This window comes from Triturus cristatus, chromosome 9 (assembly GCF_964204655.1).
Source record: "Triturus cristatus chromosome 9, aTriCri1.1, whole genome shotgun sequence".
In the NCBI taxonomy this organism is placed as follows: Eukaryota; Metazoa; Chordata; class Amphibia; order Caudata; family Salamandridae; genus Triturus; species Triturus cristatus.
The window spans coordinates 862,029,552-862,054,133 of NC_140592.1; the positions used below are offsets into that span (position 1 = coordinate 862,029,552).

General features: G+C 52.8%; 1 protein-coding gene across 1 annotated transcript in view; it reads right to left on the bottom strand.

The window, feature by feature from the left end:
- Positions 1–24,582, bottom strand: part of DYNC1H1 (dynein cytoplasmic 1 heavy chain 1) — a 1,397,843-nt gene that overhangs the window by 555,469 nt on the left and 817,792 nt on the right. Inside the window, exon 54 of the mRNA XM_085626346.1 lies at positions 8,659–8,874. Coding sequence (XP_085482472.1) covers positions 8,659–8,874 — 216 coding nt within the window. The remainder of the gene's footprint in view (positions 1–8,658; positions 8,875–24,582) is intronic.

The following is a 24,582-nucleotide window of genomic DNA, read 5'->3' on the forward strand; positions in this document are numbered from 1 at the left end:
CCGCGGAGCCGAGAGGCCCAAGGACTTGGCCGTAGCCCGGGAGTCCTTAAAGCGGTTCAGCGCACTGTCCGCCTTCTCACCAAACAGGCGAGTGCCATCAAAGGGCATGTCCATGAGGGTGGTCTGGACATCCCCGGAAAATGACGTGGACCGCATCCAGGCGTGGCGGCGGAGCGCCACCGTGGTTGAAATCGCCCGACCCAGCGAGTCCGTGGTGTCAAGCCCACATCGTATGGCGTGCCGTGCTGCATCCCTCCCATCGGCCAAAGCCTGGGTAAGACGCGTCCGGACCTCCTCCGGACACAGGGGCAGCACGTCCTCCACCGTATCCCACAGGGAATGGGAATAACGGTCCAAGAGACAGGCGGTATTTAAGGACCGCAGGCCCAAACTAAGGGACGAGAACAGTTTCTTGCCAAACTGCTCGAGTCTCTTGGAATCCCGGTCCGGCGGAGCGGTCGGGAAGGAGGATTGGGAGGTAGAGGCCTGGATAACCAGACTCTCGGGGGTGGGGTGTTGGGACAGGAAACTGGGGTCGCCCGGAGCAGGGCGGTGGCGCCTGGCAACGTTCCTATCCACAGGAGGAACTGTGGAGGGCTTCGACCAGGTGCCCTGCAGAACGTCAGTGAGGGCCTCGTTGAACGGCAGCAGAGGCTCAGTGGAGCTTGCTGAGGTTTGAAGCACCTCAGTGAGGATGTTAGTCCTCACAGCCACGGCAGGCAACTCGAGCCCAAGGGCCTCGGCCGCCTTGCGCAGCACCACAGAAAATGCTGCACCCTCCTCCGAAGCCACGGTCGGAGGAGAAGTGAATCCAGTGTCTGGCGAGGTGTCCAGCCCACTGGCCTCCCCCAGTTCATCTGCCCAGTCCTGAGAAAGCTGTGACTGAACAGCCATAGGGTCCTCGAACCCCTCCCAGTCGCCCCCTTCTTCCGATTCCTGATAAACAGGAGGAATGATCGGAACCGGACTGTAGAGATGGTAGGACTCAAGCGGCGTCGGATGCGGCGTCGGTCGACGCCGCTGCGGCGCCGGGTCCGGATGAGGGCTAAACTGGGGTGTCGGCGTCGGCGGCGCCGGAGGTGTAGGCGTATGCGCCGGCGGCGGCGTCGGTGGTTCAGGCGTCGGCGCCGGTGGAGGAGTGACTAGGTCAACCGGCGTCGACTGGGGCCCAGGCATGGGCCCCGCGGGGACCTGCGGCGTCGAGACCGGAGTCGTCGACGGCGCCGGGGCCGGAGCCGCCGGCAGGCAAGATCGCCCAGTCGAGTCCACGGGGCCCGAAGGCGCGCCAGCGGGCATCGACGGCGGGGCCAGGCTCCTCATGGCCGAGAGGAAGGCACTGATCTCCGCCGGCGCCGCGTCAGTCCCAGGGACCGGAAGGTATGGGGGCGGACGCGGCACCTGCGGCTCCGCCGGAGCCGCGGGGGTGGAACCACCCTGACCCTCGGACGAGTCGCGCGACCGGCGAGGGGAGTCCGAAGAGCGGTGTCGCCTCTTGGACTTCTTTGAGCGTTTGGACTTACCCGACGACTTGGAGCCGGACGATCGATGGCGTCGGCTAGGGCTCCGCGAGCGATCCTTGGACCTCCTCCTGGACCGGGATCGCGCACGACGCGGAGCCGAGTGGCGAAGCTCGAGAAGCTTGCGGGACCGCTCCCGCCTAGCCTTTGAAGTCAGGGCCTGGCAGTCGTTGCACGACTCCGCGTCGTGGTCGGGGCCTAAGCAGTAGAGGCACCGGCGGTGGTGATCGGTCACCGACATCAGTCGATGGCAATCCTCGCAAGCCTTGAACCCAGGCATCCTACCGGCACCAGATGTCAACAGACAAGGATCAAAAATGATCAAAAAAGATTTAGTCAAAAAAGACTAAAAGGGGTAGCTCTCCCGGATCTGCGCTTACTGGCGCGGAAAAAAGAAGAACTGACGTCAGCGCGCGAGGGCGGTGTCTAAGTACTCCGACGACGTCATCCCGGCGCACGACGCCGACGACGGACGCGGACGCGGAGCCACAGACGACGCCTAGCGACGCGCAAGGGGTATTGCTGACGAAAAATCTTCCGGATCCAGTCTGACGCCTGGGGATATTCTAAGGTGAGGAATCTAACTAACGTGTTTCTTTCAGATCTGGAAGGCAGGAGGAGCCGAAGAATGAGGGACCTGCCGCTCTTCCGACAAACACCGCTGCCTCAGGAAGGGCGGGGAGCCACCCTTCAACTCCGGTGAAAAGGACACCACACGGCGACCAGTTGTGAGAAAGTGCCATCTTTCTTGCATGGTATGCCCCCACTTTTTGCTGAATTGCTGAATGTACTTTGACTGAGTGTGCCCTGGACTCCTGCCAATCAGGTGCCCAGGGCCTATGTTCCTTCCCTAAAACAAACCAAACCCAAATTGGCAAACCCTGGCCACATGTCAGCCCCTGGTAAATGGTACCCTAGCCAGGGCCTTGTGACCAGGGAAGGCCTCTAAGGGCTGCAGAACTCCTTGTGCCACCCTTAGAGGCCCTGTACCCTTACACACACACACTGCCTTGGCAGGCTGAGTGTTTGGGTGCAATACAAAAACAAAGTCGACATGACACACATCCCTGTGTGCCATGCCGATCACCTACACTGCCATGGCATACATCAGCCACCCCTCTAGCTGGGTGCCTTATGCCAATGGTGTGGGCACAGGAGCAGCAGCCCTGTGCCACTACAGTGCCCAGGTCCATTCCTGAGCACTGTAAGTGCAGTGCTGCCATTTAAGAGTACATGGTGCTGAGAGCTTGTCAAACACGAGCTCCACAGCACCATAATGGCAACACTAAAGACTGAGAAGTTTGGTATCAAACTTCTCAGCACATTAAACCCACACTGATGCCAGTGTGGGATTTAATGTACCAAGCACCCCAGAGGGCATCTTAGAGGTGCCCCCTTAAACCTAACCTACAATCCACGTCTGCTCTGAGGCTGCCTAGGCTGCCACCCAGCAGACATGTTGCTGGACCCCTGGGTAGGAGAGCCCCTGCTCTCCTGGGCCTGCAACAATGCACATCCTGGGCGAGGTGCTAAATCTCCTCCCCCAGGATGGGCAGGGGGAAGCTTCAAAGGCATGCCGCCTCTGTGAGCTTCCCCAGGCCACTGCAACCCCCCACTCTGGCGGGAAGCTTTGGCCAGAAACCCCAAATAAGGACAGGGGATGTGCCAGCCTGCCAACCTCACCCCTCAGGTGGGGGAGGCGAGGTGAAGCACATCTCCGGGCTCTCGCCATCTTGAAGATGGGGAGCCCTACCCTATCAGGACTAGGCTACTTCCCCCCTCCCACAGGAGAGAGGCAGGATAGGGGGTGTACCCACCCCAGGACAGGGACCCATTGGTCCCTGCCGTTCCCCTACCTGTAACACCCCATAATCTAGTATTTAGGGGCACCCTGAACCTTCCTTCCCCAGATTCCAGATTCAAAACTACAAAGAAGAGCAAGAAGAAAGAAGACCTGCCCTGCAGCTGCTAAAAAGAGGAAGACACCAACTGCTTTGGCCCCAGCCCTACCGGCCTGTCGACCCTCGAACCTGCTCCTGCTCCAACCCGGCATCTCTTGTGGCCAGCAACCTCACAAACCCCGGAGGACCTGGCTACCTTTTGGCTCTAAGCCCCTTGGACTCCCATGAGTAGAGGCTCTACTCAAAACCTACCTCTAATCCCTGGCAGCAGCCCGGAACCGCGAACCCAGCACACTCTGCACCAGCCAAGCCTGGCCAGTGCCGGAGTGAACAAAGACCACGAGGACGACCCCACGGCAACTGTGACCCCGAGTCCGGCACCCAAGGCCCTCCCTCGACACTCCTGAAGAAGCCTGCAGCCTCAGAACAAGGTGCCCCCCCCTACCGCGATCAACAGATGGTAAGATTTCCCGACACCAAAAGGCACCCCTGCACGCGGCGCCCCTCAGCCCCCTCTGCCCAATCCCGGGGTACCTACCTATCCTCCAACTACCCAACTTACCTCTTGAAGTGGTGGTGGCACCTGAAGAGTCCTCGTCCCCGAGCATGCAGTCTTTTTCTAAACCGGAGATTTCCCATTGAAATCAATTGAGCGCCCGAAGGCTCAAAAGCACCCTGCACCCAGCCGCCCGAGTGGCCCTGGCAGTGAAAACTACACCTACCTACTTCCCCACTTGCCCTGAGTAAGTGACCAGGAGCCCAGCTCCCACAGCCGCGTGGCTTGCCAGTCAGCCGCCACCAACCAAGGCCCCCCTATCCCTCATAGGATAACATTGGGCCTAACTCTCTCTGCACCCGGCCGCCCTAGAGTCGCTGAGGGTGAGCTAACTGTACCTACCTGACCCTGGGGGACCCCTGAGTCTATGCCCAGAACCTCAACTCTGCCAGTGGAGTACTTACCCTTAAACCGATAACTCTATTTTCCTCATAGGGTAACATTGACTGGCTTTTTCCTGAAATTTCTTCTAAGTGTGGACTTTTCAAATCTTAAAATATTCACCAAAAATCAGCCGAGTAACGAAAACAAAATTACTCACCTGCTCTTAGGTGAGCTCTCAGTGCTGGATCTTGGTGCCCAGCACTGACTCTGAAAAATACTTACAACTGTACTTACACTTAACCCAATTTTCTTCCATAGGAAATCAGTGACTGTTTTCTGTGAAATTTCTTCAAAGTGTCGATTTCTGCAATCTTAAAATATTCTTAAAAAATCGCATAATATCTGAAAACGTAATTACTTACCTGTTTTGGATAAAGGTCCCAGTACTGAGCCTAGGCACCCAGTACTGGATTACAAAAGTAACGAGAACATACTGTACCTGCAACTTGAATTTTCTTCCATAGGGAATCACTGACTGTTTTCTTTGAAATATTTTTTAAGTGTCAACTTTTAAAATAGCTAAATATTGTTTAAAAATCATCACAGTAATTAAGCTGACTTTCATCACTTGATTCTGAGTACTGACCCAGGACTGAATCTAGGATCCAGTCCTGGAATTCCAAAAGTAATCTAAAAAGTAATCTATGGCAAATAACTTGAATTTTCCATTGAGCTCAATGCATTGTTGTGTTTAAAATAGAGTTGCCTATTGCAACCACTTGTAACGGTTTACAAAAATCAATTGCATAGTGCAAAAGTATTTATATGAGACATCTCATTCTGAGAAAGTATATTTTAAATCCAAGTGTTGGTTCTAAAATAAAACAAGCATATATTTTTTTATATATAAACCATTGGCCTAGAGTTCAGTTATTGAGTGTGTGAGACCATTTGCTGACTGAGTGTGTACAACAAATGCTTTACACTGTCCTCTGATACTGCCTTACTGCTCGACCAAGTTACCACTTTAGAGAGTAAGGTTATATCTAACTTTAGCCTCTGTCAAACCCTGGGGGACTGTGGACTCTGTACACCCTGTACCTATTAAGGAACAGTATATACAGAGCCACTTTCTCACACCAGTCTCCGGGAAGGATGACACCAATATGTAGCCTGCCTCCGGAGAAGGAGCGTCCTAAGACTAATCAGTGGTACGACCCCTGCGCGGAGCCGCAGAGTCCGCTGCTTGAGGTAGGACACCGGCGCCATCGGTCAAGGGACCTCCAAGTCATCCCGCACCGGAGGGGGGACCTGAGTAGAGCTGGAGCTTCACCAGGACGGCGCCGGTCTGACCCCCGCCGAGGCAACCACCTGCGTGGGGGAACGGGATGGGCCCGAAGCCCTCTGCAGGCCGCGGCCCAGAAGGAGGCGAAGGTCGCCCGGCAACCCCTGTGGCGGCGCCAGTGACGATACAACCTCCGACTCGCCCTCCAACGAGGCAGCCGCCTGTGAGGAGGTACGAGAGGGGCCCAGAGAGGGACAAGGGGTCTGCCCTCGACCTGGAGCGGGAACAGGAGGGGCCACTGACCCCTGTGGCTCCACACGGTCCAGCTGCTGCCGGCGCCGTAACGGTGACACCTTGGCCTTAGACAGGACCACCCTGCCAAGGGACCGAGAGGGGCTCGGGGATGCGACCCGAGCCCCGGCGACCTCCTGTGACACCACAGGGACTCCTGCGGGGGTTTGAGGCGGGCAGAGATGCTGAAGCCTGAAGGAGGTGCCCCAGGGGAGCCGCACCCCATCCTCCAAGCCTGGATCCTACCCAGTCGGCGCCGGGGCCGAAGCCACCAGCGGCGCTGCGGAGGGCCCTGCGCAAGGCGAGGGATCCGCCGACACCCCAGGAGGGGAAGGAGGAGATGACGCCAGCGAGGCCTGCAAAGCCGCCGCATAAGTCTCTATCTGGACTCTTGATGCCCCAACACGGGAAACGGTGGATAGGACGACACGCGGGGCCGCATCACCGTGGAGAGTCCATGCCCCCGGTATGCCGGTAAACCAGCCCCCGGGGACGAACTGCGACACCCACCAGCGACAGACGCTCACGTGACATCGGAGAAAGGCGAGGATGACGACCACGGCCGGACCTGAAGCCGTCTGCCGAAGCAGACCGAGGGGAGGACGTCGACCTGGAGAGACGCACGAGAGAAGTTTCATTTGGCGCTCTTGCCGCGACTCCGGCTTCAAATTTTGTCATGCCGCACAATCTGAGGTGCCGTGATCCTCCCCCAAACACCACATGCAAATGAGGTGAGGGTCCGTCGCCGACATAAGACGCCCACAAAACGTGCAAGTTTTAAAGCCCGAAGGAATTCGCACACTGTTCCACCAAGAAAGAATGGAAGAAAGTGGGCCTTAAACAGGCCCACAGCAAGGAACGGATCCGCGTTGCACGCGGGAAAGGAAAAAACTGATGTGGGCGGGTCTTATGTGACCTCGCTGACGTCACGTGCGCGGACAACGCCTGGGCAGAGTCGCGTGATGTCTCCCCGCTCCCGGCGAGCAGGGATGCTGTGGCAAAAAGTTTCCGGATCCAGTCTCACGCCTGGAGATAATTCTACGTGAAGGAATCTGCAGCTAGTAGTCTCTATCAGATACTTGATTTACGTTCTCACTCTTGGCAGCTTTTGTAGGCATATCTAACAGGCCTTAAGAATCATTCTGAGGAGATGGGCCTCTTTAAACATGGATTTCTTAAGCTGTAATAGCAGCCTACACTCCTGGCCTAGAGTGTTTTACTTCGAAATTTACAGCATAATTTGCAGTCCTTTGCCTTGTGGGAAAGATGAATACATTAGATGCATTCCTTATGGATATCTTCAGAATGGAGACTCAGCTTTCAACAGGATCCACAAAGCCTGAATCGAACTTTTTCAGAAAAATTAGGCATTTTCAGTCCACAGTCTTGAAACAACCAGCTGGATACAGGAGCTTGTACTAGGGTGGGAAAAGTGTAGGTACTGCAGAGCCTATCTCTAGATGAGACAATCTGAAGTGGACTGAGCGGGGGGAGAAAATGTAGTTGATTGGCCTTCCCTATACGCTCACCTGATTGGGTAACATTTTGAATTGTTCAAAATTTGGGTCTGTTGCAATGGGGTGAGTCTGTTACTAAAGTAACAGCATGTCGAAAAGCCTTTCAGAATGTTTTAACTCATACAGCTATTATTGTACTAAAGTGTGAGTCCCAGTTTAAGGATGGGGATGATTCAAGCATGTGAAACTACGAACGATGGAATGCTGGATAACCTATGAATTTGTTTACTAGTTTTAGTGAAACTGATTCTAAATTTGGCTTCAAGGAGTAGCCATTCAGATATTGCAAAGTATGCTCACCTTTCTGTATGGACCCTAAATACCATTATAGAGCACGTTAAAGTTCCGCAAATTGATTTAAACCCCCAGACAATTGAGTAGATAAACTGTGACTGGCACATGCGTCAGAATTTATTAAACCATGCTGACCATGCTTAGCCAATTGTCAAGGTGGAGAAACTAAACCAGATTTAAGGACATCTCGTTTGGCCGGCTATGACTGCCAGATATTTGGTAAACACCATTAGCATCAACTTAATATTAAATGAAACAGCAAATAAATAATAATACTGGTGGAGTAGACCTACTGACCTCTAGCACATGTGTAGGGGAGCAACATTTTATATTTGCACAGAAAGACTAAATTCCAATCCCTTCATGAAGTAACTAAATCTGCAAACTTACTGCTCCTTGTGCTCTTCAATGCCCACTGGCCTTTCACAAATGTGAAACTAACACTAAGCGAGCCATGAACCCTGGGTGTTAAGATAGAGGAAGGCAACAGTTCATATGGCTGAGAAGCGCGCAGCCCACACCTTCTGTATCCAAAACTCAAGTGCTGCTGCATTTTAGCAGGAGGCACCATCCATTAATGAGCATGGTTGCACTGCATTAATATTCAGTAATTTCCTGTAGCTCTTCTGTAGGCGAATAAAAAACAGAGCTGATCAAAAACAGAAGACAGTCTTCTCAACACTACACCATTTCCCATACGAGCCTTGATGTCGGCAGTTGACGTGTAGCCTTTGCTGGTGATTTATTAGTCAGATAGTAATGGAAAACGTAATATCTTGTCTGCTAGGGAGAAGGAGAGTGGATGGAATACTAATTAATGTACACATGTATAAGAGGATATTCTAATAAAATCTCAGCCATCACTAGCATGAAACGCTTAATCTACCATTAGTTAACAGATCACAAAGCTTCAACTTTGACTTCACAAATAAAACATACAAATATTCTATTGTCAGCACACAGATTATCTTACTTTAGCTTCAACAGCAGCTAAGTCGGCTTTAATAGCTTGGGCTTCAGAAATGAGAACAGCATATTCTTCCTTATAGCGGGCTATGCTAGCCTCTAGGTCTCGAATCATCTGCTCGACTTCGTTAGCTTTTGCCTGGTTATCGTTAGCATCATCCTCCAGTTTCTGCAGTTCATTACGGAGTGGCTCGACTCGCTTCAGCATATCGGCGTAGTTTAGCTGTAAAATTAAAATAAATATATTAAATATTGAATAAGAAGTAATTCAGTTCCTTTCTATGCTGTATTATGTTCCTGGCCATTCAGTGTTTAGGTTCGTCTGGTAACACCACACAAGCTAGACTCATTCTACCACTAATCTATGAAGAGAAGAGGACAGACTTGGGAGGTGATAATCTAGGTAAGGTTACATCAAACAAAATGAGGACACAGTCTTGCCAGAATTAGATCGTACTTGTGCAACCAGTTTACCATCATATATTAATTTAAGAGGAAAATGAAAATCTTGTCATTAACCCATAATTAAATAGTTTGCGATGCAAAAGATGGCATCGTGAACATAGCTCTGTGACCACCGACATGCTGCCCATAAATCCTGCACTGAATTGTGTGATGTACCTTTGCGATGGACAAAGTGGATCTAGTGCAGGTCTTCATGTGGTTCAGGTTGACTCCTCCAGAGAAACACAGTCTCCCTCCTTTTGCAAGCTTTGAAATTCCTCTTCTATCTACAGCTTACAGCAGCAATGATTCTCATATAATTAGGCCCACTCAGTAGGGAGTATAAAAGCAAGTAAAGATTGCAAAACTGGTCTAGTGTCTCATCTCTTACACTTGTATGCAGACCATCTTGAACACACCAAGTACTTTTCGACAGATCCACTACTTAAAACATTCTTGTGGTGGATTCAAGATGTGCCAGAACAAACAAGAGAGTAAGTGATATTTGGAAATGTGTAGAATGCCTCAGTCATGGAGAAGCATTCTGTTCCTGGTTAGATTTTGTTAACTTCTTAGCTCAGAACTTCTCATCAAACCCCTTCAGAATGGTCTAGGCATTATGTGTACTGGCCTCAGACTGAATCCAACATCTGTTCCTGTTGCAATGGAGACCACCACAACCCAGGAAGTGGGCCCTGGTTAAGTTTCACCAGGTTTTCTGAGCTGTACACTGGACATAAGGAATGGGTGGAATTCTCCCACACAATATTTACAAGGGTTTCAGGAAGGTGTGTGGAAATGGGGTGTAGTGTGTTGTGCAACCTCGCCGTGTGACACTTACCAACCCCTTTAGGACCCTTAGGTTTCATCTGTCAAACACTCAGTTCAACCCTGGGTAGCTGTGGCACTGAGCAGCAAGGCTTACACATAGGAACAAGTGTAAAGCATTTACACAGCACCAGAAGAAATCTACACAACACTCCAAAGATCCTAAATCAATTTATAAAATAGACTGTATTTTTATAAGATGTTAGACACTAGAAAACAAAAGATCCACCAGAGGATTCCATAGACATTTTAACAAGCAAAAATAAAGCAAAGCATTTTCACTCAACCGTGAACAAGCCATGCACCAGCATGGTCCTCAAAAACAGTTAACTTCACAGAAGAAGCAGTCCTCCAGGAGTTCCAAGCACTTCATTCGCTTTGCAATGGATTCTTAAGGAGTGGTCTTGAGGCAAGGGACGATGTATGCTGAAGATGCTCTAAGGATGCTGTGAATTCTATGTAGTCGATGGAAGTGTACCTGTAGGGATTCCTCTGTCCATAAAGATGGTGAGGGGTGTAAGAAAGTGCCCTCTTTTTGCATGGTTGCCCACACCTTTTGCTGAATTGCTGATGTGCTTTGACTGAGTGTGCCCTGGGTTCCTGCCAAACAGTTACCCAAGGCCTATGTTCATTCCCTAAAACTGCATTAAAAACAAAACCCAATTGGCACTCTTTGGCCACAGGTCAGTCCCTTCTAAATTGTACCACAGGCACTGTGGCCAGGGACACACACACACACTTTGCAGGCTGCGTGTTTTGGTGCAGAACAAAGTGAAGAGTCGACATGGCACACATTCCTGTATGCCATGCCTACAACCCACTGCCCTAGCATAGGTCAGCCACCCCTCTAGCTGGGTGCACTATACCAGCGGTGAGGGCACAGGTGCATGAGCCCTATACCCCTACAGTGTCTAAGTCAATTCTTAGACATTGTAAGTGCAGTAACGCCATTAACAGTATATGGTGCAGGGAGTTCGTCATTACGGACAACACGGTACCATAATGGCTTTACTGAAAACAGAGAAGTTTGGTATCAAACTTCTCATCACATTAAACCCACACTGATGCCAGTGTGGGATTTAATGAAAATAGCACACAGAGGGCATCTTAGAGATGCCCCCTGAAAAACGACCTAACACTAGTGTCCAGGCTGAGTAGCTGCTCACTAGCTACCACCACCAGACACGTTTCTGGAACCCCTGGGTCGAGGGACTGCTGTTCTCGGGGTCTGAAACAATGCCCATCCCGGGACGGGCAGGGTCCACGAAGGAAAAGCTTCAGAGGCTTGCCGCCTTTGTGAGCTTCCCCAGGCCGTTTGCTGCTTCCAGCAACTGGCCCCCACTTTGGGCGGGAGAATCTGCAGGAAACCCAAGTGAGGAAGGGTGATGTGCCCACCTTTACAAACTCCACCCCTCAGGTGGGGGGAGGAGAGGTGAAGCACAACTCTCAGTACCCGCCATCTTGCAGATGGGGGGACCCAGCCAACCAGAATGAGGCATATGCCCCCCTCCCACTGGAGGGTGGCATAATACGGGGTGTACCCACCCCAAGGAAGGGACCAGGGGGTGTACCCACACCAAGGAAGGGACCTATTGGTAACAACCTTCACCTACCTGTAACGCCCCTAAATTTAGTATTTAGGGGCAACCCCAAACCTTGCCTCCTCAGACAAGAAACGACCAAGAAGAAAAGAAGAAGGACCGAACAGTCGTGCTGAAACTAAGGAGGAGGACGCCCACTGACTTGGCCCCAGCATTACCGGTCTGTCCCATCTCGAACCCCCAGAAGTGAAACTCTGGTGTGTCCTGCAGCTAGCAACCTCAAGAACCCCGAGGACCTGCCCTGCCTTCCACAGAAAATACTTTGTCTCCTTTGAACACCGGATTTGTTCACCCACAGACTCTGGCTCTGGCCAAATCCGCAAGTCTGCACTTGTCACCCACGGCCAGAGAGAGAGTGGCCCAACACCACAAGGAGGTCTCCCCGGCGATCCTGTCCTGAGATCTGATGGTCTCTGACCTGCTTCGAATCTCCCAGTGAAGCCTGCAGCCTCTTTCTGGAGACTCCCCCGACCACGACCGGAGCTGGTAAGAGAAACCCGATGCCTAAAGAACAAGTTACTTACCTTCGGTAACAATGTATCTGTAAGAAACATTAGTTAGTTAGATTCCTCACCTTAGAATATCCCCAGGCGTCAGACTGGATCCGGAAGATTTTTCGTCAGCAATACCCCTTGCGCGTCGCTAGGCGTCGTCTGCGGCTCCGCGTCCGTCGTCGGCGTCGTGCGCCGGAATGACGTCGGAGTACGTAGACGCCGCCCTCGCGCGCTGACGTCAGTTCTTGTACATAGCTTTCCGCGCCAGGAACGCAGAGCCATGCAAAGACAGACACTGGTGCCAAAAATAAAATCTAGGGGCCTGAAAAGGATAACCTTAACCCTAGATGTCAGTTCGCAGAACGGGGAGGATGGGTGGGTCGGTGAGGAATCTAACTAACTAATGTTTCTTACAGATACATCGTTACCGAAGGTAAGTAACTTGTTCATCTGAAAGAAACACGTTAGTTAGATTCCTCACCTTAGAATAGATACCCAAGCAATACCATCCCCGGTGGTGGGTCTGCGAACCAAGATCACACCAGAAAGTCCAGAACGGCCAAAGAAGCCATCCCTCCGGACTTGGCTGTCAAGGCAATAATGCCTGGCAAACGTGTGTAGCGAAGCCCACGTTGCCGCCTGACAGATGTCCTGCAAAGGGACACCCCGTCCCAAAGCAGTAGTAGCCGCTGTGGCCAGAGTACAATGGGGGCGCAGCCCAACAGGAGGGTCCTTTTTTGCCAAGGAATAACACATTTTGATGCACAAAACGACCCACCGAGAGATGGTCCGTTTGTGCACGGCTTTCCCCTTCTTAGCACCCACGTATCCAACGAAAAGTTGGTCGTCCACCCGGAACTGCTTTGTGCGGTCCAGATAAAAGGAGAGCGCACGTTTTGGGTCCAGACGGTGGAGCCTCTCTTCCTCTTTGGAAGGATGCGGAGGCAGAAAGAAGGTGGGCAAGGTGACAGACTGCCCAAGATGAAAGGGGGTCACCACTTTCGGAAAAAAGGAGGGACGAGGCCGAAGGACAACCTTGTCCGGATGAACAGAGAGAAAAGGAGGCTTTGATGATAAAGCCTGGAGCTTACTCACCCGTCTAGCCGAGGTGATGGCTACCAGAAAAGCAGTCTTAAGCGTCAGCAGACGAAGAGGACAATTATGAAGAGGCTCAAAGGGAGCGCACATTAGAAATGTGAGAACAAGATTCAAGTCCCACTGAGGCATTACAAAAGGGACAGGAGGGAACGTGTGAGTAATGCCTTTTAGAAAGCGTGTAACTACAGGGGACTTGAAAAGAGAAGGCTGATCAGGAAGCAAGATAACCTTTCAAGGTGCCCAGGGCAGAGCCCTGCTGGGCCAAAGAAAGAAGAAAGAGCAGAACCTCAGAAAGAGGGGCGGAAAGGGGATCCACAGCCTTTGCTGTGCACCATGCCACAAATTTGTTCCACCGGCAGGCGTATACCGTCTTTGTGGAGGGACGCCTGGCTGCCAGAATGATATCACAGACTTCAGGAGGCAAGTCAAATGGCATCAACTGCCGCCGCTCAATCTCCACGCATGGAGGTGGAGGCTGGACAGGTTCGGGTGGAGGACCGTCCCCTGCTGCTGCGACAGAAGATTCTCCCGAAGGGGCAGACGTATCGGAGGCTCGGTCAACATACGGAGTAGCTCGGGATACCAGTACCTTCGTGCCCAATCCGGAGCCACCAAGATGACTTGGGCTCGGTCGTGCCTGATCTTCTTCAGCACTCTGGGCAGAAGTGGTATAGGCGGAAAGGCGTACAACAGACCACAACTCCACTCGTGACGAAAAGCGTCGCCGAGCGAGTGCCGCCTTGGAAATTCCAACGCGCAGAACTGCTGACATTGCGCGTTCTCTTCGGTGGCGAATAGATCTAACCAAGGCTCTCCCCACTGCTGAAAGAGACCTTGCGCCACTTAGGAGTTCAGACGCCATTCGTGATCCATCATGCACCGGCGGCTGAGTTCGTCTGCTCTGGCGTTCAGAGAGCCCGCCAGATGTTGAACCACTAGGGTGACACCCTGGTGTTCCAGCCACGTCAGGAGGCGCAGAGCCTCCTGACACAGGGTCCACGACCCCACCCCGCCCTGTTTGTTGCAATACCACATGGCGGTGGTGTTGTCCGTGAAAACCTGCACGACACTTCCCCTGACAGAGGGAAGGAAGGCTTTCAGTGCAAGTCGGATCGCTCTCAACTCCAACAGGTTGATGTGGAGACGAGACTCCGCCGGAGACCAGAGGCCTCTGATCTCCGCCTCTCCCATATGGCCACCCCATCCGAGGAGGGACGCATCCGTCACTACGACATGCTCCGGTTGGGGAAGGGAGAGGCTCTTGCCCTTGACCCAATCGCGGTCCGTGAGCCACCACTGCAACTGCTGTGCAGTGCCCTCCGAGATCAAGACATGGTCGGACAGGTTGCCGTGATGCTGGGCCCACTGAAACTTCAGGTCCCACTGCAGAGCCCGCATGCGCCGCCTGGCGTGATGCACTAGTAGGATGCAGGAGGCCATCAGCCCCAGAAGCCGCAACACTAGCCTGACCGAAACCCAGGATAGAGGCCGAAAGATGGGAATCAGGGCCTGAATATCCCGGACCCCCTGTTCCGGCGGATAGACCCGGAACTGCGCCGAATCGAGAACCGCTCCGATGAAGAGGAGCTGCTGAGAGGGACTCAGGTGGGACTTCGGCACGTTGATGGAAAATCCCAGCAAATGCAGGAGTTCCGCCGTAGTCTGGAGGTGGGAGACGACTGCCTGGGGCGAGCCCGCCTTCAACAACCAGTCGTCGAGATAGGGGAAAACTGGAACCCCTGATCTGCGCAGATGAGCTGCGACCACCGCCATCACTTTCGTGAACACCCGAGGGGCACTGGTGAGGCCGAAGGGGAGCACGGTAAACTGAATGTGCTCTTGGCCCACCGTGAACCGCAGGTAACACCGGTGGGCCGGCAGGACGGGAATGTGGAAATATGCGTCCTGCAAGTCCAACGCTACCATCCAGTCTCCAGGGTCTAGGGCAGCTAGAACCTGAGCCAAAGTTAACATCTTGAACCTTTCCTTCCGGAGGAAGGCATTGACGTTCCGGAGGTCCAAGATAGGGCGTAGGCCCCCTTTGCCCTTCTTGGGAACCAGAAAGTAGTGGGAATAACAACCACGACCTACTTCTGGGCTCGGAACGCGCTCGACGGCCCCCTTGGCCAAGAGGGCCGAAACCTCCTCGTGGAGAAGATTCAAATGATCCCCCGAGATACGGTGGTGCTGCGGTGGCATGGCTGGAGGGGTCGTCTCGAAGGGGAGGGAGTAGCCCCTTCGGACGATTTGCAGCACCCACCTGTCCGATGTGATGGACCGCCAGTGGAGCAGGTGATGGCGAACTCTGCCGCCCACTGCCGTGGAATGGGCCTGAAAGCTCGGACTAGGAAGGCTTTGAGGCGGATGCTGCCGGGGTGGATGTGGGCTGACCGCGTCGTCCTCCAGAACCGCCTCGGCGGAAACCACGTCCGCGACCGCGCGCAGGTTGGTTCTGCGGCTGGTGGCTAGGCGTACGTGAGGAGGCACCCCTTCCTTGGCCACGAAAGGGGCGAAAGGCGGAAGTTTGCGACCGCGGGGCCGAGAGGCCCAAGGACTTGGCCGTAGCCCGGGAGTCCTTAAAGCGATTCAGCGCACTGTCCGCTTTCTCGCCGAAAAGGCGAGTGCCATCAAAGGGCATGTCCATGAGGGTGCTCTGGACATCGCCCAAAAAGGTTGTGGACCGCAGCCAGGCGTGACGTCTTAAGCGCCACTGAGGTAGAAATCGCCCTACCCAGCGAGTCCGTAGTGTCAAGCCCACATCTGATAGCATGTCGTGCTGCATCCCTCCCATCGGCCAGAGCCTGGGTAAGTCGTGTCTGGACCTCCTCCGGACACAGGGGCAGCACGTCCTCCACCGTATCCCACAGAGAGTGGGAATAACGGTCCAAGAGACAGGCGGTGTTCAAAGACCGCAGGCCCAAACTAAGGGAGGAGAACAGCTTTTTGCCGAACTGTTCCAGTCTCTTGGAATCCCGGTCCGGCGGAGTGGTCGGGAAGGAGGATTGGGAGGTAGAGGCCTGGATAACCAGGCTCTCGGGGGTAGGGTGTTGGTGTGAGAAGTTGGCCTGATGTATGATGTCACTAGTTATAGTGTACACCTTATATCAGTCCAAATACCCTTATGGTGATTGGTTGTAAAGTCAACCTTATAGACCAGCTATCCTAGTGGTAGCATGGACAAGAGCAGTCTTAGGCTAAACTCTGAATGGCATGTGAAGCCAGCTGTGATACCATATATAATCCCTTGGATACCAAATGAAAGGACACCACAACAGATATATATATAAAATAAAGTGTATTTATTCTAAGCAAACCCTCAGCACTCTTTATGAGTTTAGAGGTAAGTACAACACAGTCTTATTAATGCATACAGTAAGTCACACAGGTAAGTAATACAGTTAGGCCCTAGGGGCCACGCAAACCATATACTAAAGAAGTGGTATAAGAACCACTGTCACGGAAATAGATTAGGCCTAGGCCTAGGGAATCGCTGGGGCTACACTACACTAGCGTTAGTTAGGAAGTGGGAGGCCCACGGGATTCGTGTGCAGAGTGGAAACACTCACGCGTAATGCGTAAAAGTCAATAGCAATGTTACAGTTTAGAAATAGATAGATTTAGGACACTTCCGGAGTAGCTAGGAAGTTGAGACTTGAAAACTAGACACTAGGATAGTCACTATCCTGATGAGCACCGGAGTACCCAAGTTACCTAGCCCACAGGCTGCGGGTGCATAGGGGTGAAGATGCGTCGTTTTCGTCGTCGACTCCTATGGATGCCTGAAGAAAGATGCTGACAGGCAGTCAGGAGAGAGTGTCCGGTGGATCCCAAGCCTGGGATCAAGAAGAGAAGAAACCTGCAAGCAGAGGGGACAGAGTCAAGGTCACTAGCCAGTGACCACGTGGAACCAGGAGGGAACCAGGCGATGTCGTGAAGAGTTGCAGGGGAAGGTGAAGCTTGTCGCTGCAGCCAGGAGGACCAGGAAGCGTCGAGGACGACCAGGACCAGGAGGCGAGCTGTCCCACGAAGGCTCTTGCTGTCGGCGGCGTCGAAGTTGGACTAGGACTCACCAAGCCTTGGCAAGCGGAACCCACGAAGAACAAGGGACTTGCTTCTGGTGCAGACCAGGAAGGTCTGGGGTGCTTCTTCTTTGCAGAGAAGCGGGAGCCAGTCTGGAGGAGCCAAACCAGCGCGGAAGATTTCAGGGAGCGTCGTCACAGAGGCCACTAGCCAGCGGGCAAGCAACCGGACAGACGCGGCAAGCAGGAAAATGCTGAAGGGCCCCACGCAGGACTCGTGGAGTGTGGGGGGCTGGTCTTCGGTGCAGATGGTGCTTGGGGTTGGGGCTTCTCAATCCCCGGTGCACAACTTCGAGGGTACCTCAGAAGCTGCGCTGTAAGTTACTAGCCACTTTTCCCAGGTAGCCGGTCCCACGTCGCTCGTCGCCTCCACGGATCTCGGCTCTGCTGCAGATGTGGATGAGGGTCGGAGAAGTCTGGAAATCAAGGCTCTGGTCGGGCTCTGCAGTCGGTTCCTCGTCGAACGTTTCACAAAGCAAAGGGTAGTCACTTGATGGTGCCTGTTTGCACAGGGTAGCCACTCCTTGGCTACAAGGGAGATTCTTCAGTCTTCTTCTTTCGTCGAATGTCGAAGGTCCAGAGTTTCTGTTCAGTTTTGCAGGTTCAGGATAATCTGAAGTCTTGAGGCCCAACTCCCACTCTTATACTAATCTGGGGGGCTGGGATACCTGCTAGGTCACGCCTTATGGGTGGGACCTGGGAGGGGGTGGTTACACCCACTTCCCTTTGTCCAGTTTCGCGCCAGAGCTGGGGCTGGAGTGCCCCAGCGCCGGTTTGAACTGGACTATGCAAGGAACACCTTGTGTGCCCCAGGCATGTCTCATTCCTTTCAGCCCACCCTGCCCCAATACACTAAAGGCTGTCTGGGGGAGGTGCTAGCACCTCCCCAAGCAGGAAACCTATTGTCCAGGCCTCCCTGGCTGGGATCACTCCCAGCAGCAGGAGGTCAGACTTGTGTCTGTGGCAGCAGCATCCATTTTGTGATGCTGAGGCTTTGGTTAGAGATAAACAGCAAAGTAGGATTTTAACATGTCTCTCCCTCTAGAAGGGAGGAATAATATCCTCATCACCAGAAATGGTATGGGGTATTATTCCAAAGTGTTAGACACCTTACACGACATGTTTTGATAAAGCCAAACCATAGTTACCATAACCGTTTAAGATTATAAGGCACTTTAAGAGTATATGGTAGGCTATATCATAGAACAGCTATAAGGACATGGTTCCGAAAGCTGCAGACAGGCTCAGCTCATGCTAGAGCACCATCTCACATGTTACCAAGCACTCTGCCTCCAGGATTGTTAAGGCCTGCCATAGGAGTGACTGATAGGTACACATGTGTCTATATATAAGGGCAGATATAGGCATACTATATCTAAGCAAGGGGTGATTACACGACCTTGCCCCAGCTGAGTGATCAGCCAGTTGTGTCTGATTGGAAGGCCAGACCAGGGGTGGCATAATACATGCTGCAGCCCCTGGGAGGCCTAGGGTACACCTATGCCCTGGGTACCTAGGGTACACTGTACAGGGTCCAATAAGGTGATCCTTACCAATTGGTTATGTACCTAGGGTACATGGAGTCCATTTTAAAGAGAGAGCAGACAGCCTGAGACCCTGAATGGCAGGATCTCAGGCCAACTAAGTCGAAAAACCAGCTAGACACTAGGCAAAAAGTTGGGGGTAACCATAGTCAGATATCCACCTTCCTACAGTTGGGACAGAAAACTGGGGTCGCCCGGAGCAGGGCGGTGGCGCCTGGCGACGTTCCTGTCCACAGGAGGGACTGTGGAGGGCTTGGACCAGGTGCCCTGCAGAACGTCAGTGAGGGCCTCATTGAATGGCAGCAGAGGCTCAGTGGAGCTTGCTGCAGACTGAAGCACCTCAGTGAGGACGTTAGTCCTCACAGCCACGGCAGGTAGCTCGAGCCCAAGGGCTGCGGCCGCCTTGCGCAGCACCACAGAGAAAGCAGCACCCTCCTCCGAAGCCACAGTCGGAGGAGAGATGAATCCAGTGTCTGGAGAGGTATCCAGACCACTGGCCTCCCCCAGTTCATCTGCCCAGTCCTGTGACAGTTGAGCCTCGGATCCCTCCCATTCGCCCCCATCATCAGATTCCTGGTATGCAGAAGGAAGGATCGGAGCCGGGCGATAGACAAAATGTGTCCCCAGCGGCGCCGAACGCGGCGTCCATCGACGCCGTAACGGCGCCGGGCCCGGAGCGGGGCTGAACTGGGGCTCGACGCCGAGCAGAGTCGGCGTCGGTACCGTTGTCGACAGCGGCAGAGGAGGCGTGACGAGGTCGACCGGCGTCGGCGGGGACTCGGAAACGGGTCCCTCGGGCGCTTGCGGCGTCGAGGCCGGAGCCGTCGACTGCGCCGGGGCCGGAGCCGCCGGCAGGCAAGGTTGCCCAGACGGGTCCGCGGGGCCCGAAGGCGCGCCAGCGGGCGTCCACGGCGGAGCCAGGTTCCTCATGGCCGAGAGGAAGACACTGACTTCCGCCGGCGTCGCGTCAGTCCCAGGGACCGGCGGGTATGGTGACTTGCGCGGCGCCTGCGGCTCCGCTGGAGCCGCGGGGGTGGAACCACCCTGACCCTCGGCCGAGTCGCGCGACCGGCGAGGGGAGTCCGAAGAGCGGTGTCGCCTCTTGGACTTCTTGGAGTGCTTCGACTTACCCGAAGACTTGGAGCCAGACGAGCGATGATGACGTTGGCTGCGGCTCCGCGACCGATCCTTGGACCTCCTCCTGGACCGGGATCGAGAGGGGCGCGGAGCCGAGTGGCGAAGCTCGAGAAGCTTACGGGACCGCTCCCGTCTAGCCTTCGAGGTCAGGGCCTTGCAGTCCGAACACGACGCCGCGTCGTGGTCGAGGCCCAAGCAGTAAAGGCACCGGCGGTGATGGTCCGTAACCGACATCAAGCGGTTGCAGTCAGCACATGCTTTAAAACCAGGCATCCTACCGGCACCAGAGTCGGGACAAGATCAAAAAGGATCGAAAAAAGTTAGTCAAAAAGTGACTAAAGGGGTAGCTCTCCTGGATCTGCGCTTACTGGCGCGGAAAAAAGAAGAACTGACGTCAGCGCGCGAGGGCGGCGTCTAAGTACTCCGACGACGTCATTCCGGCGCACGACGCCGACGACGGACGCGGAGCCGCAGACGACGCCTAGCGACACGCAAGGGGTATTACTGACGAAAAATCTTCCGGATCCAGTCGGACGCCTGGGGATATTCTAAGGTGAGGAATCTAACTAACGTGTTTCTTTCAGATGACACCCCTGCACCCGAAGCCCCACGGTCTTGGGTGGCCCAACCAACGGTGTCCCAGCATCCCCAGGCATCCCAAGTTACCTCCACAACCGGTGGTCACCTCCAGAAGATCTACGTCCCCGAGCCTGCAGTCTTTGTTGAAACCGCAGAATCCCCATTGAAATCCAAAAGGGCACTCGATGCCAAAACAGCAACCAGATGCTAGCCAAACCTGTGCCGTTGCGGGTGTACTTTGAGTGCTAACTCGGATTCCCCTTTGCCCTGAGCTAAACCCCAGGAGCTATGCTCTCACTAACTTGTGGCCTGCTCATAAGCAGTCACCAACCGGAGGCCCCCTATCCCCGATTGGATAACATTGGCCCTCAGCACTCTGCACCCGGCCGCCCTAATGCCGCTGAGGGTGAAACAATAGTGCATCCTTGACCCTGGGGGAACCCTTGTTCTAACCCCAGAAACTCAACCCCAAAGACCGATAACTTCATTTTGCTCCATATGAATACATTGACTGTTTTTGTCTGAACAATTTTCTAAGTGTGAAGTTGATTTGTATGGAAACCTGAAAACCTACAACTGCACAAAAGTGATTTTACGCACCTTTTCTCTAGGAAATGTCCCAGTGTGATATCTAGGCATATCACACTGAGTAGAAAAAGTTATCTAAAAAGTAACTGAAAAGTAATCTGTACAGTAATTTCGAATCCTTGACTTACCTGCATTTCAATCAAACTGCATTTGTACCTGCATTCAATTGTAAACACTGCATAAGATTTTGCAAAGCATTTATTTCACTTACCTGTGCCAGGCTTAACTTGGTTCTAGAAATAAAATAACAATAATATTTTTATACAAACAAATTTGGTCTGAGTTCAGTATTTGAGTGCGTCACTTCATTTGCTGATTTAGTGTGTACAACAAATGCTTAACACAACCCTCTGATAAAGCCTTACTGCTCGCCCACACTATCACAAATAGAGAGTAAGGTGCTATCTACTTTTACCTCTGCCTACCTTAGGGGTTCCACTGGACTCTGTGCACACCATACCTCCTTTTGGTATAGTATATACAGAGCCAGCTTCCTACAATAGGGTTGTGAAAAAGTGCCTCTTTTGCATGGCTAGCCCCCCACTTTTTGCCTGGTTTGATGTGGTTTCAAATGTAGTGCACATGGCTCCTACCAATCAGGTCCTGTGTGCCAGTGCTTCTTCGCCTCTGCCCTAAAACCAAACCCCTAATTAGTGCTTCTCCCCACTGTAAGTCCCTAGTAAATGGTGCCCTGGGTACATAGGGCCTGGGAGCAGAAGAGGGCCCCCTGGGACCCACCCTCACTGGGTCCATGCCACTGCCTTACAACTTGAATTACCCTGTGAGGGAGAAAACAAAGTCAACATGGCACCCTGTCTGGCTGCCATGCCAAACAGCACTGCCTATAGGCATAGGAAAGTCACGCCTCTGGCAGGACTTGCAGCTCTAAGGCAGGGTGCACAATACCACAGGGGAGGGCATATCTGCAGGAGCAAAAATGCCCTTAGAATATTGGGGTCCATTTTCCAAATATTGCAAGTGCCAGGGAAGCCATAGAGAGTACACAGGTTGGGAACTCAACAACTTGTGTTCCACAGCACCATGATGGCTTCAATGACCACAGGAGTGTTTTGTACCAAACGGACGAGTTACTTACCTTCAGTAACGATTTATCTGGTAGAGACACAGTCTATCGCCAGATTCCTTAAATTAGAATATACCCAGGAGTCAGATTGGATCCGGAAAACTTTCTGCAGCAGCACCTCTGCGTGCCGGGGGTGGCGCTGCACGACTCCACCCTGACGTCGTCCACAAACGTGACGTCAGTGGAGCCATATAAGCCCCTCCCGGCGCACTGACATCAGTTTTCGTCGGAGAAACCTTTCCACGCCACAACGCGGAGCCACCAGCAAAAACTGTGAGAGTATAGGAATAGTGTGCGAGAATGATGAAAAAGAGAAGCAAGTGAATGGTGAAAAAAAGCACCTTAAAGTACAGTGCCAGGCACTGTATACTGAAAAATAGTGAAGGAAAAGAGCAGAGCACCGCTCTGAGAAGCAACCCCGCAAAAGCGGAGACTAAACCCTCCGCGGAGGCAGAAAAAGATGTGAAAAAACACCATGACAGACGACAAAGTCTGCAACCATAATATATAACTGTGAAGGGCAACAAGTCCGGAACACAGGAGCACTGACAATCCACCACAAGTCAGTACCCGAAAAGGACGTTGTATCCCCTGTAAGAGTTATAGACTGAGGCAGAGCCAATCTACTTCAAACCAATGGACTGCAGGGGAGGTAAGAGACCCCAAGGTCGACTGAGAAGGGGGAGGGTGAACATGAGCAGACCTCACTCTAGACGACTCAGGGCGTAGAGATGTAAAAGGACACATGAGCATACCACCCAATCACGATAATGGGTGGAGCAGAGCAAGCAAAACAGAATGAAGCATCCAGTCTAGGTGTAAAGTGAAAAATGTAATTCTGCAGGAAGACAAAGCCACCCGGAGGAAGGCGAATGCGGGAAACCCAACCTGTAAAGCTCCTCGCAGAACGGGGAGGATGAGCAGGCGTGAAGGAATCTGCGGCTAGACTGTGTCTCTACCAGATACATCGTTACCGAAGGTAAGTAACTCGTCCATCTAATAGAGACATCTAGCCACAGATTCCTTAACTTAGAATAGATACCACAGCCATACCCATAGAGGAGGCGGGTCTGGGACCGAACCCCACCAAGTTCCAGAAAGAACTTAGCCTTCAACAAGGTGACGAAACACAGTGGGGACAGCAATGCCAGTGCAGCCAACACCAGACCACGAATCTCTGAAAAAAGCAGAAAAGAATGGGGGGCAAAGGCACCACAAGCCATCAAAGAACAGCACGAAAACCCCCATGTGCATACCGGGTTGAGAGAAGAAAGCACAGAGCCAGAAATGCCGGTGCGGTGGTAAGAGTTCATGGCTTTGTAAAAAAGATGAACTGACCCGAGGGTCCGATGGATCCACAGGATCCGATGTGTCAACAGGAAGCAAGCCCCAGAGAGAGGATGAAATAGTATGACAAAGTCAACGCATACCGGTCGAGTATGCACAACAGTGGAACAAACACTGTTGACCTGCACCAGCTAAGATACGTGGGGCAGCATCGGTAGGATGCCGACCCATGGGCAGAAAGTGCGGGCATTACCAGAAGTACAAGTTACTTACCTTCGGTAACTATGTATCTGGTAGAGACGATTCTAGCCGCAGATTCCTTAACGTAGAATTATCCCCAGGTGTGAGACTGGACTCGGAAAACTTTCTTGCCCAGCATCTGTGCGCGCCGGGTGGCGGCACCACGCAACTCCGTCCGACGTCGTCCGTGGGCGTGATGTCAGCGGGGTCACATAAGCTCCACCCCGGTGCGCTGACGTCAGTTTGCTTCGGAGAACTTTTCTGCGCCACAACGCGGAGCCATCACAACAAAACTGAGGAGAGCAAGAGAACAGGGTGCGAAAAAACCAGAGTAACAAAATAAAGAGAAACAAAAGGAGAGAAACATCACCAGATGGCACCAAGGAACCAGAAGGCGACAACAGCAGGCCAGAGCAGGAAAAGAGCAGAGCACCACTCTGAGGAACAACAGTGCAAACCAAGGAGAAAAAACCAGGTGGCAGTAAAGCACCAGAATGCCAGAGTAGCGAGGCCATTGTGTAGGAAAGTGGCTCTGTATATACTGTTCCCAAATAGGTACAGTGTGTACAGAGTCCACAGCCCCCAGAGGTTTGGCAGAGACTATATAACCTTACTCTCTAAAGTGGTAGCTTGGTCGAGCAGTAAGGCAGTATCAGAGGACAGTGTAAAGCATTTGTTGCAAAAATGCCCTTAGAATATTGGGGTCCATTTTCCAAATATTGCAAGTGCCAGGGAAGCCATAGAGAGTACACAGGTTGGGAACTCAACAACTTGTGTTCCACAGCACCATGATGGCTTCAATGACCACAGGAGTGTTTTGTACCAAACGGACGAGTTACTTACCTTCAGTAACGATTTATCTGGTAGAGACACAGTCTATCGCCAGATTCCTTAAATTAGAATATACCCAGGAGTCAGATTGGATCCG